Source organism: Puntigrus tetrazona, chromosome 19, assembly GCF_018831695.1.
Source record: "Puntigrus tetrazona isolate hp1 chromosome 19, ASM1883169v1, whole genome shotgun sequence".
Classification (NCBI taxonomy): Eukaryota; Metazoa; Chordata; class Actinopteri; order Cypriniformes; family Cyprinidae; genus Puntigrus; species Puntigrus tetrazona.
The window spans coordinates 12,977,592-12,996,510 of NC_056717.1; the positions used below are offsets into that span (position 1 = coordinate 12,977,592).

At 37.4% G+C, this 18,919-nt stretch overlaps 1 protein-coding gene across 2 annotated transcripts in view; it reads left to right on the forward strand.

Moving 5' to 3' along the window:
- The first annotated feature begins 2,483 nt into the window (after positions 1–2,483).
- The window catches only part of LOC122324201 (potassium voltage-gated channel subfamily KQT member 4), a 40,975-nt gene continuing 24,539 nt past the window's right edge, over positions 2,484–18,919 (forward strand). The window contains exon 1 of one of the 2 annotated variants that reach the window (XM_043218466.1): positions 2,484–3,945. In XM_043218466.1, the coding sequence (XP_043074401.1) occupies positions 3,644–3,945 (302 nt within the window). In that variant the 5' untranslated portion in view covers positions 2,484–3,643. The remainder of the gene's footprint in view (positions 3,946–18,919) is intronic. The other variant, XM_043218465.1, reaches the window with a different exon arrangement.

Here is an 18,919-nt window from a genome sequence, read left to right on the forward strand (position 1 = left end):
AAATAGCAATAGTAAAGAGTACTAAAGGTGCCTAAGCCCTCATGAGCATCGGTGGCATGTGAGCAAATCATACAGTTCACCTTACCTGACATTCACCAGAGCGGTCGTGGAACATCTGTTGTTTTTTGTTGAGTGTAAGAAGTAAGTATTGATGAAGTCAATGAAAAAGAAACAATTTAATAAGCCAAACAACATTTTTGGTGTGGGAAACATTGCTGAGCAGTCGTGTTCTACAGAGCACAGCGGAAGTGAGGGCTTGAGGTCTTACCAGTCCTGCTGATGTGTGTGTATTTTTAAATTCTCCTAATGTCCCTCTGTGGGCGTTCAGTTTTGGATAACACAGTGCTTTCTGGGACGTGAGTGAATGTGTCCTGTGAGCGCGAGTATTTATGTGTAAAGAGCTCTAAGTTTTCCCATATTGCCTCATCGCATTTGTTGTCTATTTGCACCCATGTGCCGAAGGAAGGCGAGAAGGTGTTTATGTCTTTCGCTAGATGTGTCTCAGCAGTGACATTTGGCCCTCAAAAGAAACGGGTGCATTTCTCCCGTGTCCGCTGACCTTGCCCAGCTGCCGTGTGTCATCAGAATTCTGGGCTAGAGGTTTGGGACTTGTGTCAGTGGGTTTTTGTGTTAATTGCTTGTGTTAGAAGGGGCCTCTGTTCGTTTCTGAGTAGGTGGACCATGATTGATTGATTCGCTCTTGTGAAACGTTTGAAGTTAATCCTTTGAGGTTGCTATGGGACACTTTCACTTACATAAGCACTAAACAGATTAGAATTCAAGAAATTATATGTGATTAAGTAAAACCAAACTTGGTCTTGTCACGTCACATGCAGTTTTAGTTTCTTCAAGAACCTGTCTCATGTTCAAGAGAAGCGTATAAAAAGATTAATGTTAACCAATATGAAATGAAAGCAATTAGCCAGTCATATCTGCACATTTTAATTGCTATTGTTGATTTTTTTTTTTTTTTTATGCATTTGGCAAATTACATTGCATGTACATGTTATCAGTTCAGTCGAACCCATGACTTTGACATTGCTAGTGATGTACACTGTTTGAGCCGCCGAAATGCTATGGATAAGTGTGCCCAGACTAGCTTTTTCCCGTTCGAAATATATAAACCTTTTACACTTTTGAGCATTTTTGCCCTTCTTTCCTGACTAAATGGATGGATGCATTTAAAAGTTAAACAAATGAATAGGGTTTGGTTTTTTTCACCCGCACTTCATGGCTCATTCCAAAGCTTTAAAAATAAGTGGTTAATTAATGTGCACTGAAAAGTTTTAAAAACAAAAACCAAGGATTTTTCTCTCAAAGAATGCTGCGAACTTGCACAAGAGTGCATGCAGGGAATAAAGCGTAGGGCTTAAGAGGCAAAGGACTAATGCATTCCACGATTGCTCTAAAGCAGCAGCAGCCGAAGCCATTAGGACGGTCTGCATAAAATCACATAAACTAAATGCAAGGTATTGATTGTTGATGTCCCTCTTATTCGCTCCATCATCAGCCATCAACACCGCATAACTTTTAGAACGTATAACAGAGCGGTGAGAGACTATTACTATTCTTATTTTACTATTGTCCTTACGTTAGGTTACGTTAGGTTAGGTGACACATGCAGACAATATTGGCATTTACTGAAGCACATGTGCAGAGCTTAGAATACTGTACAGCACATCCCCAGCACCTGTTCAAGAGGGATAATCTTGGCCTTGACATCAACAAGATGGCCTTTTGATTGATTCTCTCGATATGACTGAGTGCATGTTTACACAGAAGTACATTGATCCAGCATGTAGTTGGATAAATGTTTGATGTCTGCAATTTATATTTCTATTGTCTATTATACTTTCTTGAACTTTTAAGGGTGCAAAATTTAAGTTAGTACTCGTGCAAATTTGCATTTTGGATTTACAGCAAGTTAATAATTTGATATTTTAAACAAAAACTGGTAAAAAAAATAAATAAATAAATAAAAAAAGAAAAAAAAGATATATATATATATATATATATATATATATATATATATATATATATATATATATATATATATATATATATATATATAATATCGTGAGAAATGTTGTTAGTTATTTATCAAGTTAGTTATGAAGTGTTAGTTGTTATGTTTGGTCGATATATCAAAACGAATCATTACCTCCTCAGCTTTAGGTGCCATGACTGATTTTGATGCGATAAGTTTAATTTAAAATCTCTTTTAGAAGGTCAGAAGTCTCTTCGTTAGAGGAGGCAGACCTCCCCATTATCCCCACAATACGCATGCTATGTTGAGAAAGCAACTCTGTTTTGACAGTTGACTCGCAGAGGGAACGTTTGCACGAGGGTCATGCGCTTTTATTGTTGTTAAAGCGCGCCTCTAATCCAAACCCCGGCGTAGTGTCTACATTCGTCGTACCGACCACCTCAATGGAAATCTTGGGGGGGGGGAAATGTGACTAAATCCTGAGGGAAAACAGAAAACATAATCCGTTCATCTAATTTTGGTGGCGGTGCCAGCCATCCCTCCCTCTCCTCCAGTGTACGCTGCTCTCACTTTCATCAACATCGCGCAGCGCGCAGCACGTGCCGGTTACGCACTCTCTCCGTCTACAGCGCCGAGCGTCTTGGACTCTATAATATGTCACGGACTTTTGGGACAGTCTTGAAATGACCGAACCACGGGCACGGCTTTGAATTCGTCTCTCACGGACCGGCTCCGCTCCTCCCCAAAGAACCGGAATGAGCTTCGCGCTCCGGAGGGGGAAAACCGGGCATGTCGTTTACTTCTAAACATTTCTGCTGTGTGCTTAGATAGGAAAACTTGAGTTATGGGATGCTTCGGGCTTTTTTCGAGTCGCTGGATGTATTCCAAAACTTTTGAGTAATTAATTCGCACGTTAGCGTCTCACCATGAAGTGCTCGTTGTCCAGTTACGATAGGAGATGAAAAGTGAGCTGAAATATTAATATCAATGTTCAGCCAGGGCTTTAATAAAGGGGTGTTTGCGATTAGTGATAGGGACCTTAAATGAACAGTAATAACATGCAGACGCGCTCTATGAGGCTTTTCAGCTGTAAATCACGTTTAGCCTATTAATGTGCATTTTGTCTTCTAAAGGGATTAGATGTCTTTAATTGTAACTGACTTAAATGTCCTAATAGGTTAGTTACTTATTTTGCTGATAACAGCAACTATTTTTTGTTTGGAAGTGATTGATAAGAGTACATTTTACTGTGTAGGCTATTAAAGAGCGTTTTTTTTTTTTTTTACCAGTATGCACAATTTTCTACTTAATCGGTTATCGGTCGTTTAACATCGAGCCCACCGATAAATTACAGTAGGTCTCTATAAATATCGTTCATTTTTATGGTTGTTTGCATAAATTATTCAACTTTTTATTCAATCTTTGCAAGTAAACCCAGAGTATGAATTAATATTATTTATGTTATTTGTAAAAAACGATGTGTTTTTATTGCGGTATGATCATTATTTAGCTATCATTGTGTTGCAGTTTTTTTTAAATCAGCTGTAGGACGCTTAAAGAAATACAAATAATCGTTTTCGGTCATTGGGGGGAGGAATCAATATCGATCAATTTCTGCTGTAAATGGTGCACTAGTTTGCTTGTGTCGACACAATAATGTTGGGTAGCCCTTCGAATAACGGAGGCATTAGGATGCTGGCCCCCCCTGCTCCCAATGATGACAGGCGGGTTGAGTTTGTGGCTCTCACGGCCGTTCACACCGAAAGAAGCGAGCCGTCGACCCCAGAGCGCGGACACCCGTCTCACCGCACCGGCTTACTGGGCACACCGCTGCCGGTGCCCCCGGGCCCGAGGGCGACCCCTTCTGCCTCCAGCAAACGCTTCAGAAAGTTACAGAACTGCCTGTACAACGTACTGGAGAGACCCAGAGGATGGGCGTTCATCTATCATGCCTTCATGTAAGTAGCCCTCAACTTTTGGGATGCGCTTTATTTATTTTTTGTCAGTTTTCGTTTTACATAGTCTTAGGCTAAGCTAGAAGCACGTTGATGAACGACCTCAGAGAAAGAGTTAATGAGCGCGACGTAATCTGCTCGCACGAATGGCCCACCTGCCACGCGTTCACCTGGAGTCAGTGGCAGCCTCTAATTCTGAACAAGCTGAGTCGAGATATTTTCCTATTAGGTGACCCTTCCAATAGACCATATCATTTCAGCATCAGCCAAGATTGATTTTCATCTCTCACAATTGGATTAAATTCCCTTGCTGCATTCTTTCAACAAATCAAGTTTGCTTGAACGGGAGAGCGCCCGTTTGACATTTACAGATGCGTTGTATATGGCTTCAACTTGGTTGAAATCGTAAAATGCCTCGGGACGCTCTAATACAGCACATTATTAAATGTTTTATTCATTGTTGCTCATTGTGTCGCCAACTTAAAGGGCCGAGTATTTAGTAAGAGATGCAGAGCAAGTGCTCCACAATGCTAACTTTGACGTTTGTTTATTCAGAGTTAGTTATTAGCCCACTTCTCTTTGGTTGAGAGTCCTGAATGGTCCCTATTCTTAAATAATGCACTATATCATTGTATTCGACTGGTCAGAAGTTGTTCCTTGCAGGCAGAGGTCTTGTATGGATGACTGTAGTTTTAGCCTTGTGCGGTGGAGTTAGGTGTTTGATGAGTTGAGCATTTTCATGTTTTTCTTTCCTGTAACATGATTTCATTTTTGACCATGTTTATCCTTTGAATGAGTATTAAACCTTTAGTGAGCCATTAAAGCAGAGATAGACATCGCCTCCGTTCCCTTTCAGTTTGAGAGCTGAAGGGAGCTTATCAGAGTCTCTCATGCCTCTGTCTGTCAATCTCGCTCACTCCAAACCACAACACAGAATTAAATCACCGCTCTCCTAATGAGTGTTTTTTTGTTTTCAGGCCCATTTTAATTGCAAATTCCAAAATAACTTCAGGGTAAACAATTCAGGTTTGATTTAAAAATAAAATAAAAAAAATTAAAAAATCTTTTTGCACTTTAAAGTCAGCGTGATTTGCTGCTCTTTTTTCATTTTTACTACTGACAGACTTCCAAGTGAAACAGGATGTTCAAAGAGATTAAATGCTGGGTGGGTCTTGATTTTATCCACCATGATTAGCATGTGGAAAATGAGCATTGGACATCAGAATGGAGCCAGAATGAATGTGATTTTCCTAAAACAAGACCCAGGGCAAGGTTCATACACAAAAAAAAGTCGATTACATAAATCGTGAGTTTGTTTGTAAGAATATTCATAGATGCAGTCTGTAAGAATAGTTGTTGTTTTTTTTTTTAAATAAAATTATAGATCTGATCTTGTCTGTTTGTATATTGTACTTATGAGTTTGATATTAATACAGCAAAAGCAAATAGTTATGTTGCAAACATTTTACAGACATTTTACCGTATATTAACCCTGTGTTGAAGTAGGACACACCTGACGGACATTTTTAAAATGTAAAGTATGTGAAGTGTGACTAAAAGTCCAACTGTTTCTGTAAGTGTAAGTGTTCAATGGTAAATCACTTTTGGTCAACCTGCTAAAAGAGCCTTCCCTTTGTCCATGAAGAGATGATGTCTGGTCTGGCGTGTTTCACCCCAGTGTAGTTTAAACAAGTATAGCAGTCTCTAAGCCACTGCCACTATTTGTTTACACCATCTATGTTGAGCACTCTCTCCTTCTTCCTCTCTCTCTCTTTCATTCTCTCACCCGCACACTCACACTTACTAAATGCATATATATATATATTTTCCCCTTCAATATTTAAGGTCAGTTTGTAGCTGTTCATGATCTTTGTCTGAAATCACGGGATTAATAACAGTTATTTTATTAAACTGGGTTTATACATCAAACAGTACTCAAAACAGTGGATATTTGCTTTCTATACCCAATGGAAAGTAAATATTTTTCAGAATTATATTTTACACATGTTTCACTGTAAAAATGGGTCTTTATACGTAAAAATATACTGTGTATTATTCTGTATATTTTAGGAGGAACATAATTGGGGCTCCATATACTTTTACCTCTGACACAGTTTTGACGCAGGTATGATTCAGTACAGAGAAAATTGCGAAATACATTTTTTTTCTTTAGAAATCAGTATTGGCGTTACGGAAGTAATCCGGCATTTACAGATTACTTGACAAATTTCACAGTTTAGGAAAATGTTCACAGATCTGCATAAGAGCTCTGGAAACTGAACACTCAGGAGCAATACGGTAAAAATGAAGATGAGCATTCTTATAATAATATATAGCTCTCTGTCCAATGAATGAAATACAGTGAGGAGTTATTAACAGTACTTGAGATGTCAAGGTTATGGCTCTCAAGTTTCAGACACCCAGGGTATAATTCTCTGTTTCTATTAACGCCTGGCTATGTGGCATTTGGGTGATGTAAATTCTGTCAATGTATGGCATTGGTTTCTGAATATGCCATCCGAGAACAACTGTCACGACATGGGCATCAATGTAAATAGATGTCTGATAAATAATTTAGTGTCTATAAACTTCTGTGAGAAGTTCCAGTTAGCTGCTATAGTGTACTTCAGCCGGAGTCTCTTAAACATCTGAATTAGCCTGCGAATATATCCCTGTGATAATGGGACTTTCAACTGTAGATTAGTACCATGCTGCACGGCTCAGGGAAATTAAGTAGCACATTGATCATTAAATTGAGACTGCGATTAAGCAAGGGGTGTAATGTCCTGGTCGCTCAATTAGCTCTGCCCTGTGAGGCTGCTGGAGGCAATGTGTTTTTCTCTTGGTACCTTAGTTTTTGGCACAACTGTCATGAAGAGCTTGTCAAACACTGTTTTTCATGCAGATCTCATGCTATACTCTCTTTCTCCATCTAAAAGCAGTTAAATGTTTTGGGGTTTTTTTGTGAAATAGAAATATTATGGAGTTAACCAGCAGTTGACTTACACTTATTAAAAGAGGATATATATTATTCGGAAATACACACTTAAAAACGGAAATACACACTTAAAAGAGAATATATACATATTATTCAGAGATGATTTCATTACAAATGTCTGTATAGTCATCAGCTTAATGCATCTTTGCTGACTAATATATATACAAATATTACAATAAGAACATTTTTAGCTATTTATATCTAGATTAGGTTGGAAAAATCTGCTCTGTGACTTTTACTGAGGCTGTGTGAAATAAAAGAACAAAATCTTTTGATTTGGGCAGGATTTAAATCACAAATTACATCCGTGAAAATGCATTTTCTCCACTCAGATGGGCAAAAATGGAGCATCATATGCAAATCAGACTGAAAGGACACCTGCTGCTGGTACTGACACAAATTCCTTTACTAGGACATGAGAGGAATCTTTGACGCTGTCAGAAGTTCTGCACGAATAGCTGGCAGCCTGTAAAATGTTTATGCATGGGGCAGGATTCTTTTTCCCGTCACCCCTGCACTCACCCCAGATTAAGATGTCTTGTCAGAGGCTAAACTTACAAGCTATCAGAGTGTTGACGTGACGTTTGTAAGAGATGGGGGTCAAAGGTGAACATACATAATGCACATGAGCAGAGGCCTAGTATGCAGCTGGAGGTTTAGTAGGCCGAAGCTGACCTTTGGTTGCATCCGTTTTCCACAGCACCACATACAGAAAATCTCCTACTGTTTTCAATAGGCCCTGAGCAAACACAAGGGCTTTCAGAGCTTCACAAAGGTTCTTGGCCTGTAAACGAAAGCAACGGTGCCAGGAGTTGTTAAACAGTCTCAAACTGAAGAGGTGAACAGCAGCGATTACAGTGGAAAACATCTTCATCCCTCGAACAGCCCCCGAGTCACGCTTCATCCTCACCCTACAAATTAAACATTCAACGAGCTCTCATTTTTGTTAAAGACTTCCCTATTTACGAATGACGTTGTTTCTTTTGGATTAATGGAAACAGCTTTGCAGCTTAATACGATGAAAATGCATCGGCCGCTTTAGCACAAAAGAAATGCATGCATCCAATGAGATGGAAAATATGGAGGTGAGAGAACTAGATGGAAAAGTGAACAGGCCTGCATTTTTTATCTCCTTTAGGATTCAGTATGTTTTGCAGTTTTACCCATTCTTTAACTTTAAGAAGTCAGCCAGAAATAACAGCTTGTCCGGAACTGGTGCTCGGTCCCTCAAAGTGCTGTACACTTGAGTTTGAGTAAATAAATATATAATAAAAAAATCGCGCTCCCTCGGCACAAACATGTAGCCTTGCACGATGGAATTGCGTGTGTAAGAAATGCTTTTGTGCTCCTAGTGCTGTTCCGCTGTTCAATAATGCATTTTTGGGCTTTTAAAGAAATTACGCAGCGATAAATCCAATGGGGAAAGGACCCTCCTCTCCCGGGAAGGTCATTGATTTTTCTTTTGTGGTGGCCTTGACCTTGTCAAGACTAGCTGCTGACCACAGGGGCCACCAAGAGTTTCAGGACACGCAGCATTAAGGATGCCGGATTTGCACAGTAGATTTGTAGCAAAAAGATTTGTAGGCCCCAGGCAAACCACAGATAGTTGCTTCTGTCCACCTCCGGATGACAAGGCAATGATTTAATACACATGCTTTAGTAGGCTTTTAAATGTAATGATGGCAGACACTTTTCCAGTAAGCAGGGCTGTTATGATAAAGTGTGTTGAATGATACCTTGAATTGTATTTCTAGCCTGAGTCGACTTTTTTAGTGTTGTTTAGGTTGATGTTTGATTTGTCTTGATATGTTTTTAATTTTCAATTTTTAATATTTTTATTTAAAGTATTTATTTGTGTTTTATTTATTTTACTCTGTTTTCATTTTGGTTTTATTTATTTTGCTTATTGGTTTTATTTTTTGTTTTTGTTTATATTTTATTTTAATTTAGTTTTTGAAAATACTCTTTGTTTCCACAGGACATCTGTGGATCAGGGTTTTCTGATATAGTTTTTAATTTTCCTCATATATATACACATATATATATATATATATATATATATATATATATATATATATATATATATATATATATATATATATATATTGGTTTTAAATCCTCATTGCTTATAGATGAAGAATTTAGATGAATGCATTGTAAAGTTCCTTAAAAAAATGAGGTGAATGAAAAATTGCTCAAGTTGTTGTTCAGAACAGAAGCTAGTTAGGCTATTGGAATGAATTTGAATGTTGGCTGGTCCCGTATTTTATACTGAAAACATGTGGCGATCCATCACAGAACCAAAATTGTTTATAGAATATAACTTTCTGCTCAGCATTTTCATTTATCCTGCTCATGATTGCAGTGTTGCTTGTTTCCCATTAGCCTGTTTTTATTGGTGAGCGTCAATGGAGTGTGTAAATTCTGCCCCATTAAAAACACCCAATATTTATTTAGCTATCACTCTCCATTCCGTGATATGCTTCAGCAGTGTATTATCTCTTTTTCTCACACCACCTTTAATTTCCGCTCCCTCTCATGCCCGTACTACTCCACCGCAGTGGCTATCCACTCTTTTGACTAGTGGTATTAAGGTGAATTAGGTGGAAGAAGAGGAAATGCCTTTTGAGTCTTTCTGCTAAGTGCTAGTCGAGGGCACATTTAGAATTGATTGTTAAGCACTTGTGAGTGGACTATGGCCTCAGGCCTTTGGCTTCACTCAAGTATCAATATGATAGTCCAGTCCTTACAGGATGAAACGTACAGTAGACGTACATCTGTTCTGTAATAATTACGCGTGTTTGCTTGCTTGTTAGTTTGTTTTCTCTTTAATTGTGTGTTTGGACGTGTTTCAACTACTTTTTTTATTTTTGTTTGTTTTAATTGATTTTGGTTGGTTTTTTTCTTGGCATAATTTTTATTCTTAAGTTTATGTTTTTGATTTTTTCTATGTTTTTACAAAACATTCAGCTTCAAAACTGTCACAAAGTGGTGCCCTGTTTTACGATAGTGCCGTTATTTTCTCAGGCCGGGACTGAAGGCTGTTGCTCAGCAGATTGAGTTAAATGAGGTGTGTGCAGGGAATGCTCTCTTTATCTGCCTTAGTTCACATTGTTTATTAAGGCTTTGAGTGACTTCATTACGTCTCATTCTCAGAGGAAATACTTAAAGAGCAGGCTGAAGGTTACTCGTTCTATGAAGATGTGCGCATTTCTCTCTGTTTCTTTCCTAGGGAAAAAAAAACAATAATCAAGCAAAAAAATTTTATTAGCATTAAGCTAATTAGATTTCATTAGAATGGAGATGATTATGCAGCATTCACTCTCAAAGTCCTTGGAGGTTTGGGTGGTTGGTCACTGTAGTTCAGTGTACATTTAGGAAATGTGAGAGAATGTTTGCCATTTCCAGTCAAGACTAAATACGCACGGGGAGTTTTGCTCTCCAGGCTCCTTCAATCAATGTTGCATCTCTAGATTTCACGCAGTCAGTCCTAACATCTGTGGCAGTGTCTGCTGACACTAAACTGATGTCTCATTCAATACCCTGTCACATTCTGTACATGGCGAAGCGTCCAGCTGGCACAACCAGCTTTACTCAGGTTCCTGATAAATTTATACCATGGGAACGTTATTCAGTGCTAATGTTAAGTCCGTGTGTGGAGAGAGAGAGAGGTGTTGTTTTTTTATTTTGCGTATCCATGCTATGGCAGCTGCCAACATGCCATCCTTTTCTAAAGGTGATTGACAGACAGACTAAAATAAATATTTTTTGCCAACACTTACGGTAAGATTGTATAGTTAAACAGGTACTATTACACAGTATATAAGAAAATAGTTTTTAGTTTTCATAATTTTTTTATTAATTTGAATAAAAACATTAAAGTCATTTCTACATACATTCTATTCAAAAGTTTGGGTCTCTTTCATGTTTTTTTTTTTTTTATTAGACCAGGGCTGCATTAATTCTTTTCATTTTTATTTTTTTTAAATCAAAAGTTAAAGAAATCTTGTAAAATATGAAATAAATGTTATCTGTGTAAGCTGAAATTTCAGCAGACAGTACTCCAGTCTTCGGTGTCACGTGATTTTTTTTTTTCTTCCATCAAACACAAGAGTTCGTTCCGTTCTTATCCATACAATCAAAGTAAAGGGGAAAAACACAATTAAAAAGATATTCCATACAACTTCGATTCCTTTTTTTCACACAAAGCTATGTTTTTATACTGCAGTTCTCAAATCTCACTCATCTTTAAACATATGCAAATTAATGACATCACGCTGACAGCCATCGTCGGTTCTCATGTGCCTCGTAGCCAATTGTGACGCACCAAATTTTAACATGTGCATCTTCAAATTGTATAAAAGTTGAAAAATCGGTTAAGTTATTGCGAGAGCCGTTGCAGTAAAAGGTAGGTGCGGTGGTTCGTCCTTGTGACAGAGCACTGGAGAAGAAGTCCTGATGCGGTGTATTCATTTCTCCTTTCGGGGCAGAAATGTTTCCCGTGGGACGACCTGTCTCTCCCAGGATGAGGCACAGCGGGTTTTAAGTTTCCAGGATAATGACGAACAGGAGCTTAGACTGTTCTCCAGCTGATAGTCTAGTGTTCGCACTGTAATTTACAAACGCTGACTCAGGGTTAAGATTGTGTGTATTCTGCGCTTTGTTAGTGTTATTTTTTTTCCCAATGAATCACAGTGATTAATTGCCATGTTAATCTAGCAAGTGCATAACTGCCAGTCAGATCACTGCTTTCGCAAAGTCGGCCATGCTTAACAGATTTCCTAGAGCGGGTAAAAAGCAAAGCGACCGCGTGTGATCACAAATCTGTATTTGTGCAACCTTCGTCATGTTTACCGTGCGAGGAATGCAGGAGTGCTCTTGATTTATTGACGTAATTCGGTATCCATCTGAATCAGTGAGTCACAACAACCCCCTCCCGTGGAGATCAGACGGCGACCTGCGCTTGAGAGCACAGAGAGAGACGGAAAGACCAAAGGCCCAAAAGTGCATAACCGTCATAGCGTGTAACGTGATCCAGACCAGTGTTGATACCCCTTTAATCTGCTGTAATCTCTGTTTATGTAATGTTATTTTTGCCAGCCTAGACTCCGATTCTGGTACAACCCGGGCTTATTTTAAGTGGATGTAACCATCTTACTGCACTCAGGTGGTTTTTACAGGCCCAGACATCAAAGTTCATCACCAGAGATTTAGGCATGATAGGGATGCTTCAGATGCTTCTGCCTTTAGAACATTGTCTTTTGTAAGTAGCTTAGGGACATTTCTAGCACTTGATCCTGCTTTCGTAAACACCTTAACAGTGAGTGTCAGTCGTTTGATGTTTTGATTGTTGAGGGCTTTACGCTGTGGTCCTGAATTTATTTTGGGGCTGAAAGGAGGCTAGTCACTCCTCATTTGCAGTGGCATTGTGAATTATTCATATTATTGTTTGCCATCCAAACTAAAAGTTAATAACACTCTGCAAACTAAAAGTGGTTTGTCACAGGGGTTTTATATGTGTATTATTAATGGTTAAAACGCCATTAACTGAAAAGGTCTGAAAGCAGTATGAAATGCTTTTTTTTCCACACCGTTTTAACCTTAAATCTGTATTTAAGTGCATGTTTGTGTACTGGTGTTCCTGTGCACAGACAATAACCACTATTTATTTTAAAATATGACATGCTTGCTTGTTACTTTATACTAGATTGTTGATAGTTCAGACAAATAGTGAAAATTCTGTCATTAGTTAAACCGCTATCATCTTTTTCCAAACCCATAAAGCTTTAGTTAATCTTTGGAATTACAAATGAAGAGATCTTTAAACCTCTACATCTAAAGGTAGCCGATGCTAAAATGATCAGCCGGACACCATTTGCCAGATACCCTCTGCCTAGGAACAAATTATCTGTTGTAACTTGTTTCAAATCAGGAGAACTATAAAAGACGTGCTCACAGACACACACTGGGCAGAGTATTGAAAGACCCTTGAGTGTATCCTTGTTTCTGGTAGATTGCTGCCTGACCTGACCGTTGCCTTTTTTTTGGATTACTCTTTTGCCTTGCCTCGGATGTCATTGTTTGCCATTGTTTGACCATGCCTGTCTGATACGCTCTTAATGAAGCCTTCATCTTCATTGCCATGTATCCATGTTGTAAAAAAAATGTAGTCGAAATTTTGGTAGGCTTTTGACTGTCCCCGTATTCACATAATCTGTTAAGGCTAAAAGTAGCTCCTAACTTGCTGATTTAGGAGAAAAACGTAAAAATAGTGGCCGTGTCAGTCCTAAATTTAGTCTCAGCGGCTTTGTTAATAGGTTTTAAGAGAAAACTGATACTTAGAAGAATTATGCTGAGATTTAGTGGTTAGATGAAAATGTTTTGAGAGCACGGGTCCCAGATTTCTTATTGCTTGCTAAATATTGGGGTGTTCCTTATGTTGTGTATTTGATTTGCCTAGAATGATTAGAAATGAAACCGGTGAATGTCTTTGCTGAAAAATGACAGAGCTAACGTCCAACCTCCCTGCTGGTTGCCGGTCGGCAGCTGATGTCTTGTGTAAGTCCTCTTAAGTGTTGTTAAGGCCCTTTAATTTATAATGGAAGGTTGTATAAACATGTCGGGAAACCTCACCATAGCAACAGGACTAAAACAAATTCATAATATAGAGAGGTATTTATAAGGGCTTGTCCTGCACTCTCGGAGAGTGGTTTGGTTTTTGTGTATCTGATGTGAATGAAAATATTAGTGAACTAATAACCACAAACTTTGTTGCTAGTGCCAAAAAATGCTATTAGTGAAAATTAGTGATGTTTTTGCAGAATATTGGGATGCCCCCATTAACCTCCTAACTGACTTTTTCACACTCGTGCACTTTTTCTATCAGTTGCAGTTAAGGTATTTCGTATCATTTTATCATAAATAAATGTAGTCATAGTAGGAATAGTTTTTATTTATGAATATTTTCCCTGTTTTTCCCTGTGTTGTTAGTTATGGATACAGCTGCACTATGTACTTGGACATGTAACAATGAGGTAACGTTTTTACAAGTTATTTATTAGGCCTGACAGATCCAAGTAGGTGTGTGTACAGTATATGTATCTGTGTATGTGTGATACTGTGCATGTTTTTCTTTGGGAAGCTACGAAAGCTTCCTAGCATCTGCCGGGCCTGGATGCTCCTGTCTTGGCTCTGTTTCCTACAAGATGTCAAATGATGAATGAGAAGAATTCACAGATGATCTCGCTGTTTCTTCTTGCGCTCAGTAGTTCTACTAAGATAATAAGACAGACAGAAAAAAATCCTGATAATTCACATCAGCATTATCTCTTTAGCCTCACTTTTTCTCCATAATCGTGCTTCATCTTTACATATATTTTCAAATAAACTATATAGAAATTTTTTTTTACGTTTAGTCTATTAAAACATATATTTTGCTTATTTGGCTATAAAACTAAATAAATTATTACATTGGCAATTACAGAATATTTTTTATAACAAGTTATCGGATGACAACACATTTCTTTATTTTTATTTCTAGTGTTTACTTATTATTTTTTATTTATTATTATTAAGTAAAGCTGGATTTTCAGCAGCCATTATGTCCATTATGCTATATTTTTTCTGGAAACCATGATTATTTCTGGGTAGGATTAGGGATGTAGAATAAAACGTAAGGCATTGATATTATTTAATTAGCACTAATGTTTAATATTCTAGTAATATGCACGCTAATAAGCAACTAATACGTGTAATTATAAAATAAAGTGTTACCAAAAATATATTTTATTCAAAATTGAAATTTTGCAACAATTTTAATAAATGCATGCTTGCTGATAAATACTTTCTAACTTTTAGATACCTCTATTAGGTCAGATGGGATAATATTACAGATCTAACATGTGTTTGCTGCATTTACTGTAAGTGTATGAGTAACTCCAGTTTAAACCTCAGTAGTGATGAGACTCTGTACTGTGTTTTGTGTCAGTTTCAGCAGTGTTGACAAGGTGCTGCACCCTTGATTACCCTCTTGCGTGCCGCTGCAGTCATTTAGATGAACCAGAAGGTCCATGTTTGAAGTCTTGGTCAAAGATGGTAGCCTGCTGATCTTGTAAATAGTACTTCGAATGATAAGCGTAACGGTGAGATAGCATTTGGCGTGCTCTATAAACGTCTCTCCTCTGCTGCCAGATGCTCCCATCACTTGTCTGTTAATAAGGCTGTCTTCAAAAGAGCGTTCCCACCCGAGGGTCAGAGGGACCATTCTGTGGCACCTCAGCTTAACAGAGACACTGACACTCCATGATCAGGATTGTGTAACTTTGATAGGCTAAATCTTTTTATATAATTCAGGGGGTGCTTGTTTCTAGGAAATGTTTTAGGTTTTTTTTCACATTTTAGGATACTGTATAAGTGTGTGTGTGTGTGTGTGTGTGTGTGTGTGTGTGTATACACCTTCAGCTTAAGGTAGATATATTTTTTTTCATTTGACATGACCTATTTTAACTACTATGGAAACACAAATAAATTTATATATAAATAAATAAATATGTGCATCCAAAAGTATTGTTCAGACCTAAACTGTATATTATACTGAAAGTTTAACCCTCTAAAACAGATCCTTATAAGCTATTTTAGCTATTCAGTGTTTACGTCCAAAACACTTGTCAGTGACCTTTGACACTTACCTATAATTCTATATGTCTTTCCCAACCTTTTTGGACAGGTGCTGTGCATTCACTTATATACAATAATAGCTTACACCAAGTACGTCTGGAATATTTACTACTGTTTTATGTTGCTCTATATTTTTGAAGTAAAGAGAAACATTACATTTTATTGATGTTAGTATTATGTATCTAGTTAAAAATAAATAAATGAGTACAATATTACTGTATATCTGCGATCTCACATGGTTAACAGTAGAATGATCTGACAACGCATCTTAGTGTTAAAGTTATTACGTGCCACGTAAAGGCTTTGCCGCTGACCACCGAAGATGTGTAACTTTTACTTTTTCTCACACCCTTGAATTCCCAAACATCTTAAGCCAGTCAGTCTCAGGTCAAATGTTAAAGCCACTTCTTTCTTTTGTTGTTGTTCAATCCACTGGTCAGTTCCCGATAATCTCATAATCCACTTAAGGAAATTCCCACTAAATGAACAGAAGTTCTCTCTATTTCTGACAATTTAATTGCAGTTTCACTTCTCTAAGCGAACGAAGACCTCTGCTTGACCGTGTGCACCTATTAAACAATTATCCATGCTGAACGTGTTACTCTTAATCAAAAGAAAGAGTGGTGGTTCTTATCCATACAAAGTGGATTAGAGTAATGAAAAATGATCAGAAATCAGTAGAAATATTTGGTTGTCCCATAAATGTAATATTTTTACATTTATAAATAATTTGTGCTGTCAAACAATTATTAAACAAGTATTTGTTTTCATAAAATTAGCATGTGTACTGTGTTTATTGATTATGAATATATAAATACGCAAACACAGTTTATTTTTGTAAAATATTTCAATGTGTGTGTATATATATATTTAGATATTTTATTAGAATTAATCGTTTCGCAGTGAGCGAATGTTTTTTGAGTGAGCATCCACAGTATACCCAATACTGTCAAATAATAGTAACTTAAAAAGTAGATTTTACTCTGATCTATCATTGTTTGAATCAGAAGTCATCCAGTGTGGAGTGTAATAAATATATATGAAGGAAACACACTGTGTGAGAGCTATTTATTTTGATCAATGGGGCTGTTTTGACTTCATTGCTGTATAATCATGTAACCTGTCCTGATAGATGACTCATCTGACTTGATGCACCACATTTATATGTAGTTTAGATCAGAAACTTACGATCTGATCAATAACTACAGTACAGAGCATAAAAGCGTGCAGGTAAGTGGATGCTGCTGAAATATTACTATTCGGCTACAGTGTAATGACAGGGAGAAAAAAAGGATACGTTTAGAAACAAGTCTGCATTAAATCAAAGCTTCTTTGACAGAGCTGTGGGCTACAGGCACCGGCTTCTCCTCACCTCATGTGTAAATAAAGGCATTATATTTTGCAAGAGTTTGTGCTTTTAAGAGTGACGTGAGCAGTGCATTGAGCGGTGAAATGTCAGCACATAAATACTGAAAATCTGGGCAATGAACTGTGTGCGTGGAAATGTGCAAGGTGTGTGTGTGTGTGTGTGTTTGTTTTGAAAGCACTGATTCAAATCCTTTGCAACTGTGCAAGTTCGTGTAGATTTGTGTGAGACTTAATGTAGCGTCAGGCATATTTCAGTAAAGATTTGATATTTTCACAAAATATATATTACTGTAGTTTGGTTTGAGGTTTTTTTTAAGCCTAGCATTTTAAACATTTCCTAATTGAAGTAAATTATTGATCATCATAATTTGATTTATATTTTATAATATTTTAGTGTTATTTATCTTTGCTGTTTATATGCCCATCTATAATACCATTCAAACCGTAATAAGAGTTCATTCTTTTAGTCATGAAAAGTGACACTATGGCTTTTACATTGTTTCAGAAAACGTTCTGTTCATCTAAGAATCCTGAAAAAAAGTCTATCACAGTTTACATATGTTCATTTGCAAAAATGTTTTTTCATGTTTTCATGCTGCAGCTGGGTGACTTCAATTAGGGTGAAATACAAATTGCGCAAACGTGATAACATAAACATAATAAAAAAAACACGAATCTCTTCATATATTAACAGACAAAAAATAATGAAAGTTTCCACAATCTAAATGTGCATGAAGAAAATACAGCCTGATTTTGACAATTAACGGGCAGTAGCTTGTTTTTCAATATAAAATTGCAGAAGTGGTAACATGGAAGGTTAGAAGTGCGACGCCCTGTTTGTTCAGGATATGGAGAGGATTCTCTAATTGTCTGCTCATGGTAACAGTATTGTCTGTAAATGTCAAGCCTCTCATCATCCTTCTGCCGTCCAATTAACATCTCTCACTGCTCTTCTGCTTTTCCTCTCAGCAAGCTCAGCATATATCCCTCTCACAATACTGCAACTCAGTGGCCTGTGATTGTGCCCTTTCAGACTATAGTGTGAATGAGAGTTTCCAGATAGCTGAGTGTGTTCAGAAGGCCACAGTGTGTGTGTGTGTGTGTGTGTGTGTGTTGGTGAACGGATGTGTGACATGAATGGGCAGTGGAGACACATCTGATAGATGCCATTTGCAGTTGGCTCAACAGTATATCAGTGATCTGATTAAAAAGAAGTCATTTATGATCTTCCGCTTACATAAAGACCTCAGAAGAGATGGCGTTCTCACAGCTGAATTTGCACTAAAAAACTCTACAACAGCATAAAAGTGTCATAATAGTGGTCTGGATGCGAGCCTCGGCAAAGGTGAATAAACACTTTTTAATAGTTTGCTCCTCACACAAAGGTGTGGAAAAAGGTCATTGCAGCTTTTATCTCACAACTATTACTTTTTACCTTGCAATTCTGAGCTTATTTTATTATTATTAGATATAAACTGTGACCCTGGACCACGAAACCTGGATTAAGTAGCACAGTATGTAGCAGTAGATAGAAATACATTACATGGGTCAAAATTACACATTTTTCTTTTATCACAAAAAACATACATCAATGGAAAGCCTATTTGTTCAGGTGATGTATAAATGCTTAATGAATAAAAAAAAAATGGTTAATAAAAGTATGAACTGCCAGATAAAGCAAATGCCTTAAAAAACTGCAAAATGCAAAAACTGAATTACAACAAAATTACTGAAAAAAATCAGAATCGCAAGACTTGAGCAATAACTAGTGTTTCCTTTCCAGACGTGAAGTGTGCTTTTACAGATATTTAAACGACCTCCTAATAACCTCGATTCGACGATTCAGAAGCTGCAGCCTTTGCTTTCTTCTGGGAAGTTTCACTGATAGTATTTCTGTTTGTACGGTAGGTATCAGTGTTAACCCTGTTTCGCTGA